The 8,622-nt window shown below is 57.2% G+C and overlaps 1 protein-coding gene across 1 annotated transcript in view; it reads right to left on the bottom strand.

The window, feature by feature from the left end:
* The window catches only part of LMTK2 (lemur tyrosine kinase 2), a 33,865-nt gene that overhangs the window by 10,810 nt on the left and 14,433 nt on the right, over nt 1-8,622 (bottom strand). The window contains exons 8-11 of the mRNA XM_013005412.2: nt 8,092-8,225; nt 1,754-1,838; nt 848-969; nt 214-363 (exon numbers count right to left, since the gene is read on the bottom strand). Of these exons, the coding sequence (XP_012860866.1) occupies nt 214-363; nt 848-969; nt 1,754-1,838; nt 8,092-8,225 (491 nt within the window). The remainder of the gene's footprint in view (nt 1-213; nt 364-847; nt 970-1,753; nt 1,839-8,091; nt 8,226-8,622) is intronic.

Genomic DNA, 8,622 nt, shown 5'->3' with positions numbered 1-8,622 from the left:
TTTGAGAATGATGAGGGCAATGAATGTACAAATGTGCTTTACACAATTGATGTGTGTATGGATTGTGATAAGATTGGTATGAGCCCCTAATAAAATGATTTTTTTTAAAAACCACCAGTCATGAATAAGAGCACAAGGCGAGTGCTTCTCCTATCATGAATTAAAAGCAGGGAGACACAGACGCCTGGGATACCCCGGCACAGAGCCACCCACCATCGGTCGGAGTAGCGCTGCTCAAGCCGGGGCTGCGGCAGATTGGTTTCCCGCCATCGGATGACCTGGCTGAGGACCTCGCCGTTGGACAGGTGTGAGTAGGGCTGGGCAGCGTTGTCGAAGAGCTCCCAGAGGGTCACGCCCAGGGACCTGTGGGAACAAGGGAAGGGTTGCTTCCTGGTCGAGGTCAAGCGCCTCACACCCTTGTTGTGGGTCTGCAGGGTCACTGGTCATTTCAGGAATGGCTGACGGATAACATGAGGTTCTTTAGCGTGAAAAAAGAACCGTCAAACTTGATGGCAGAGTGACCATCAAGAGCGGCAAAGAGGCATCTCCAGTAAGACCCAGGGCAGACAGGCCAGCCCACCCTTCACTCTGCACATGGTTCTGAGTTTTGGCCAAGGCAAAGTCGTGAGAGTCGGAGATGACAGGCATCGTCCTCCTAGAGAAAGCACAACCAAACCACGCAGACTCAATCCGCTGCCCCGGTGACCTCTGCAGCGGTGCCAGCCTCTCTCATACTCTCGGTCCAGCGCCGTCCGCCTCCCACCAAGGAAGCTCTCTGGGAAATGGAAGCGCGGTAGGACGTGGCTACGTAAAGATCCAGTGACATGACCAGGTGGCCAGCACGTACCAGATATTGCTGTATTTCGTTTGGTCTGCGGTCAGCAGTCTGTCCTGGAAGCTGGTGACTAATTCAGGGGCAGTCCACCGGAGAGGGAACACTTTCTTGTCATCGGTTTCAATGTAGTCCTCCTGAGGGATGGAGAGGCACAGGGGATTCTGAGCAGGGCCATACTTTGGGTGAACGCAGTGAGTGAACTCCAGGTGATTCTCAGAATGAACATAGCCACCCCCCCAAAAAAAACCACTATCAGGAAGGGGGAAAAAGTGGGTCTGAAGAGAGGTTCCTGGGAGAGGGTGGGTGAGGGGTTTCCCAGAAGTCTCAGGGGTGCCACAGCTGCTCTGAGCCTTGACCTCCAGGTGGCCTTTCCTGGAAAGTGAAGGGACGCCGTGTCTGAGGCACAGACCAAGAACTTGAGAATACCAGGCCCTGCCCTCCGAATGTGTTTCTTAGGACGAGCCTGTGAGAACAATGCTCACAAAGTGGAGGCCACGTGGTGCACGCAGGGCCTCCTGGGCTGGTGGAGTCAGACAACAGCCTTCTTTCCACGCACACACCCACCAGTTCTCAATGATCCTCCTCCCTGTTCAGGAGGGAAAGGTATACTATGACAAGAAGAGAAAGACCTAAGTCCCAGGTTGACAGCATCTGAGCTGGGATAGGACTTCACACGCATGGGTGCGCGCTCGAGATTTGCTTCACTCTGCAGGTGACAAGGGTGACCCCCCCATGGGCTCATGCTGAGGGGCACTGGGCACTGGGTCTCAGTTCCAACACTACTCGGGACGCCGTCGCAGAAGTCCCGGCGGAGCCCTTTCCAGGAAGGCACCTGGCCGGGCCGCCCTTCTCCCACAAGACAGCATCAGGGCTGTGACGGTGAGCCAGAGGGAGGGGCCGCGCCCAGGACCCGCTTACCTTATACCTGCTGAACCCGATGCCATAGTCCCCCACTTTTACATTCAAGTCAGAGGTCAGGAAACAGTTCCGCAGGGCTAAGTCGCTGCAACAGAGAGGGTGCGAGCGTGTGAGAACCAGGAGAGCCCCTCGCTTCGTAGCACTGCGCGTCTGTCCCACTCCGGCGACCCCTCAGACAGGGCCACATCCAGGAGACTGCCCCACGTTGGACAACACAAGCTTGTGAGACTCCAGTAACAGGCTAGAGCGCATTTATTTTAAGACGAATAGTTAGAACAGTAAGCACCCCAAATTAAGAATGTCTGTCCCCACTTTTATGAGATAAACAAACATCACCATCAGGCTCTTTCCACATTACTCTCACCTCCACCAAATTCCAGCTTACCACCAAAACTCGAAAACACAAAAACTGAAAAACCAGCTCTCTGCCATCGAGTCAGTTCCAACTCACAGCGGCTTTAGCAGAGCCGCCCCCGAAGCCTCTCTGGAGCACACGGGCCACGAGTTCCACTGCTGACCTCGTGGTTAGTGATCCACCGCACCCCTCCACAAGGGGGCAAAGACAAGTCCACTGGAGACTCACGTGGGACTGACAAACAGCAAGGGGCGGTGGGGGGGGGCGGGGAGGGTCTGCAGCTGGAAACCACCAGCGGCTCCGAGGGAGACGGACGTCCACCAACAGTTGCAGCCTCCGGCGGCCACAGGGGCACTATGAGTCAGCACTTCATGGCAGAGAGTTTTGGGTTTTGGAAACAAACTATTCACTATAAGGAAGAACACTTTTTCAAAAATACATCATTCAACAAAGAAAAACTACTTTGTGTAAGGGAACTTCCAGTACAGGTCTCAGATGAGCTTTGGGGTCTGGTCCTTAGAATCTCTTCACTTCTCAGGAGAAAAGAGCCACTGAATGAAGCTCGAGCCAGGTACCAATCCTCCTCCCAAACAGGGTTTCTTTAGCTTAACCTTGTAAATGCGTGTCTTTACATGATCGTAGGCCAAAACCTGGAGTTCTGGAGGTGCAGTGTCACGTGTGGGCTGTGCCCCGCAAGGCTGTGTGTTGGAAACCACAGGGCTTTCCAATCCCATAAGAGGGGCAGTCCCGGAAATCCACAGGGGCAGTTCTGTAGGGCCGCTGAGTCGGCATCCACTCAATGGTACTGAGAGGCCCAGAACACAAAACACATGATCAAATGCTTCGTTTCTGAAATCACCACAGTGGTGGAAATGCCGGTCACAAGGTGTCTGTTTTACAGCTGAGGAAAATCAAGGCTGCCCAAGTCTCAGACCCTCCATACCAGGACCATTTAAGAGTCCTCACTATCAGGCTCTGAATGCTCTCCCTGGCGTCGGTTGAAGCACCGCAGAAGGTATGTGAGGGGCTTCAACCCAGCCGTGGGAAAATCCCGGTATCTTTTACGTCTATTTTCCATGAGCTTCCTATGCGGCCGGATGGACCAGCTGAAGGCAGTTGACCAGGGCCTGTGGGTCAGTGGGGCTTCCAGTCAGTGGCGGTTTTCGGGAGAGCACGGTGAGTTAGGCTGCGTGTGACTGAGTTCAGGGAGCATCGGCTACATGGACTGGCAGCTCTGAGCTCACAGCGCCACTCCTTGCCTCCTGCGACGGCAGATGGGCAGGGTCGCCCAGGCACTCTCGCCATGCACCCCAGCCCACAGCTCACTCCATTCCCACCACGGCCCTCGCAGGGAGGGCAGAGAGAGACCGCAGAGGCACAGAGAAGTAGTTTTGCTGTGGTCAAAGACAGGAGTACCTCTGACGCCCGCTCCACCCTTGATCCCCAGGGTCTTTTCTGGCCACCTGGCACCTGCCACATGGGCCGCTCCACGGAGCAGCTTCCCCCGACACTCAGTGGGGGCCTTAGATATAGCCAACGTGACGCTTAGACAGGAAGCGACCTGGGAACGGCCTCCTGTGAGGAGCCCTCCAGCCCCACGGTGCTCTCAGGGCAGGGGCCTGCTTCTCGGTACCTGGAAACGAGGCAACGAGGCGGGAAACCAGGGCACGCCTGGGGCTTCCTGACACGCCTGCACTCACACAGGCCAGCCGGGAGCACTGGCTCCACAACCCAGAACTGACTGTGACTTTGGGCAAGTCCACGAATGCACGGGAAGGCCGTGCCTCTCGGGGAAGCACAGTGAAATGTCTGAGAACCAGCAACGGGCCTCCCACACTCGAGGGAATGACATCCCTCCGTTCCAAGCTGGTGAAAAAGCAACACCCTACCTCTACACATCACCCGCAAGAGCAGCTGAGGATCAGCACGACACAGGGTGCAGCTTCTGAACAAGGCTGACTCTTGACGTCAATGTGCCCATCAGGTCAGGAAGTGCAAACACATGCCTGGGGCAGGCTCCTCGCAAGCCGTCAAACAGGTCGAGTGACCAGGCTGCATGGGCCGGGAGGGTGCCCTGGCAGGCCACCATTCTGCTGCAGTGCGCGCACACGCGCGCGGTGCGCCCCCCTCTCCATAGCCCCTCAGCCTGTGCAGCCCTCCTGCAGCTGCTGGCAGCAGCACGGGGTCCAAGGCTGTGGGTGGGTGGTGGGATGCAGGAGCTGTGGTGGTGGCCTCGGTGTCACCAGAGCACCACCTGGAGTATAAATAGGTCAGGGCGCAGATTCTCAGGGAACCGCCTGACTGTCCCAAGTCCATGCTAGGATGGCTGTCCATCTACCCTGGGAAGGAGACAGCTCCACGTGGCTCAGCCATTTTCACAACGACCCAGTCTGTTTATGCCAGCAGCACGGGGTTCTGCTCTGCCCACATGGGCAGGGCACCCTGGGCGGGCTCCTCGCTCCCCACACCACCCTGAGCAAACCCGAGTGCCTGCCTAAGCCAGAGAGCCGCCCGTGGGTGCTGAGCTACAGCTACCGGACAGTCCCCCGGGGGCTTGGCACACGACACCTCGCTTCATCTGGACAGCAGGCTTCGGGGTAGAGAGAATCCCATTTCACGGGAGAGTTAGGTGACGTGGCTTACGTGCTTTCATGGTAAAGTGAGTGCCCAAGTTCCCTCCCGTCTCCTCCCTGCCTCACACCAGGTAGCCTTTGGCAGCCTGGAAGGTGGAAAAAAACCACCAAACCACTGCTGGGGCTCGGAAGAGACTCAGCCGAGCAGCCCCTAAGACGGGAGCTCCCTCAAAGAGGCACAATTGGAAACTGGACCCAGAGAGCTCTGGCAGAGCCTCACCCGAGGCCGAGGCGGCCTGCTCACTGGTCAGCTCTTACTAGGAGAGCGACCCTATTCACTCCCTGCTAGCCGACTGCAGCCCAGGCACCACAGGCTGTGGACACACACAGACCACGTCCTCGGCTGGAACATGGCCACCACAGGAGGGCTGGGACCCGAGGGCTGGTGACAAAGCAGGGACACTGTCCTCACTCAGTTCCCAGGGATACCTGGAGCTGGACAGTGGAGGCAGACAGCAGGGCCTTCATGGGACTCGCTGCCTAGCTCTGACTTAGCTGGACGGAGGTGGACAGCTGCACACAGCACTGAGGACAGCCGGCTGGGTGCTGTGCCTGCAGAGAAGGCAGTAGAGGGGGCTTTCTGATCTGGGCCTCTTCCCAGACTGAGCCCAGGGGGCTCCCCGGGCCATGTCACCAGGGGCCATGGTTAGAGGTTGAGGTTGCATGTGGGCGTAGCCACAGAACCCACAGATGGCCTAACATCAGTGCAGGGCCAGGGGAGGCCTTGCAGTGGCCACGTCTAGAATCAGCATCGGGCCTGGCTGACAGGACAGGGCCCCACACCAGCGTACAGCGGTGGCCGGCGTGTGTGCTGCGCCTCTATAACTTGGTTTTAAGACACGGGAGGACTCTGGAGACGCCTGCCCTGAAAATGTCTTCAAAGCTGAATGGAAACTAGCCGTGGAGACCACCTTGTCATGAACCAACAGACTGGCTTAGGAATGAATGAAAACCAGCAGCCACTCCTGGGCACCTGACAGAAATCACCTACGTCAGGTGGGAAAGGAAGGGGGCGGGGCTGGGACACCCGGAACAGTAGGGCTCTGAGTGGGGTCGCTGAACACCATGAAGAGACTACTGGAGGGGACCGTCACCACGCGGAGTGCAGCGAGGCCGTGCTCCCACACTGCTGACACCGTGTGAGCGACACAGGTCTGCAGAGGCGTGGGCTGCGGGGGCCGGTTTGGGCCTGAAGTAGCCGATCAGCAAAGTATGACATATACCAACCACCGAAACCAAGCCAAACTCACTGTCGTCAGTCAATTTTGAATCGTGGTGACCCTACAGGGCAGGGCCGCACTGCCCCTGTGGGCTTCCAAGACACTAACTCCAAAGGAGGAGAAAGCCTCATCTTTCTCCTGCAGAGCAGCAGGCGGTTTTGAGCTACTGACCTCGTGGCTAGTAGCACATCAGGGTCTGGTACAACACCAGAGCTCCTCCAGACCAGCCAGAGAGAGAAGCCCAACCTGCTTTGCTTACAAGAAGCACCTGCATATGATCTGGACCACGTGACTTACCACCAGCCATCGTTGTTTCTTCTAACGTTCACCAGATTCTACACCAGGTCACATTTCAACCCAAAGAAACTCAGACAATCGCATTTACTCTGACACCTTGGCGAGTTTTCAAAGTACACTCACTAAAGGGCTCTTGGCCTCTCAACGCACTTTCCAGCGGCCTTTGAGGACTTTATGAAGCCGAATGGGCTAAGATCCTCTTTCCTAATGCTCCACCTGCCGGCATCGCCAACTTCCTCATTCAGGTGCACACCAGGTAGCAATCCTCTCTACCTTAAGACACCTGACAACAAGAGCTCAAAAGCGACAGGCAGGAGCTCTCCACTTTAAGACAATCGACTGTCTTGTTTGGGGATTCTACCTCAGGGCTTAAGAAACCCCTAACCTTTCAGGTCCTTTGAAAAGGCCTGCTATCAGAATGGTTTATCCATTATAGAAAGTCAAACAAGATAAAGACCTCTAAGAACCACATTAATAATTTACCTTCTCTCTCCCCCTGAATGGTGGGAGTGGATTCTTCCACACCCCAGTGCATGCTCCCTCCCCCCCCACCCACTCCTCCCCACCCCCGGGAAACACAGCCAGCTGCTTCTCAGTGTAAGCCAGCAACGGGGCTGGGCTGTATTCTCGGTGCCCCCCAGCCCCCAGCCGGTCCACACCATGCAGGTGCAGGTGCTGCTTTCTAGGGGGGGGGGGTAGTGAAGCCAGCAGACTTGGAAGTCTGGGACAGAGCGCTAAGACATCACCTACGCCCGCCTGAGCCCCACTCCCCAGGCAGAGACGAATCAGTAGAATCTCCTGTGGGTGTGCACACCCCTTCCCCTGCCCCGAGGCAGGACAGGGAGCCTCTTTCACTGTCTCAACAAGGGGACATGGGCACACACATAGTGCCAGTCAAGTGGCACTGAAACCTGACCTGTCAATCACTGTGCCGCTCACACCCGCCACAGGTGCAGGCCCTTCAGCGTGGACCCCAACACTACCTGGATAGGAGCAGGGCTCTGGCTGAGGCTCTTACAGGAGGAGATGATGGACTCCAAACAGCTGCACACCCCCTCTTCTGGCAGACCTGGACTGGTCCGCTCGGTGACAGCCTGACAACCAGCAATCAACAGAAGCCTGATGCCTCACAGAACCCCATTTCTCTTGAATCCATTCAGACTCGGAGGGAGCTGCCCGACCCCACTTCCAAAGCCTTCAGCTCTTTGGAAGCACACCGCCACTTCTTTCTCCCTTGGAGCCCCTGGGGGCTGAAAGTGCCCACCTATGGGTCAGCAGCTCAGCGCTGTAAGTCTCAGTGCCTTCAGAAGCCCAGCACAGCATTGAGCGGGTGCACGTGGGTGCCAGCGATGTCAGTGAGGGTCCTTGTGGAAACAGTGGTGCTGTGTGGCTTGTTCTGTCTCAAACCAAACCCACTGCCATCGAGTTCAGTGCTCTGACTCTCACCTTCACGCCAGGGCAGAACTGCTGCTGGGGCTTCCATGACTCATCTTCACGGGAGGAGGGTCTCATCTCTCTCCCTTGAAGCAGAGGGTGGTTTCCCACTGCCGACGTCACAGTCAGCGGCCAAACATGCAACCACTATGCCACCAGCTCCTTGTTATGTCTATTAACTTTTCAAAGGGTGTGTGTTGGGGGTGGGGGGAGGGGGGTCTTCTGCCCACCAACTGAGAAACACAGGGAGTTTGGGATTCAGGAAACCCATCACAGCCCAGGGCACTGGAGCATGGTAGCACAGTAGGAAGACACGGTGCTCCCAAGCGGCAGCGGCCTGCCACAGGGGGCACAGGCTGCTGTCAGCAGCGGAGAAGGAGGGCAGCTGTGGACACTCACCTGTGCAGGAAGTTCAGCTTGTGCATGGCAGCCAACCCCGCGGCGATCTCGCAGGCCATCCTCTGGAGCAGCATGGTCTGCGAGTCCCCTCGCACGGGCTCGTGCTCGTTGCGCAGGTAAGCTTTCAAGTCGCCCTGCAAAGGGGCGCAGGCTTAGTTTTGGACTCGGCCTGCCCGAGGGAAGGGGCCAGCACATGTGTGCCTCTGCCGACAGCCCGTATTCCGCCGGGCTCCAAGTGACAAAGAACCTCAGCTGGGCCAAATTTCAAAGCTGACGGGAAACAAAGGTGCCCCAGTGAGCTGCCCTCCCCTCTCCAGGCCATCCATCCTGGTTACACATGCTCCCATCAGAGGGAGCTGCCCCCACCCGATGCAGTGTCTTCTGGTGGCACAGGGCAGGACCGCTGAGGCCTTCCGGTGCAGAACTCTAGAATCGCGAGTGGCTGGGAGACGTGTGGAGAGTAAGGGGAACCGCAGCGTCAACTTTGGCTCATCAGAGGGAGCTGCCCCCACCCGATGCAGTGTCTTCTGG

The sequence above is a fragment of the Echinops telfairi genome, unplaced genomic scaffold (genome assembly GCF_000313985.2).
Source record: "Echinops telfairi isolate 266 unplaced genomic scaffold, ASM31398v2 ScPeMD7_5;HRSCAF=22, whole genome shotgun sequence".
NCBI classification, from domain to species: Eukaryota; Metazoa; Chordata; class Mammalia; order Afrosoricida; family Tenrecidae; genus Echinops; species Echinops telfairi.
The sequence above is the reverse complement of the archived record's forward strand: the minus strand, read 5'-3'. Positions and strand labels throughout refer to the sequence as shown.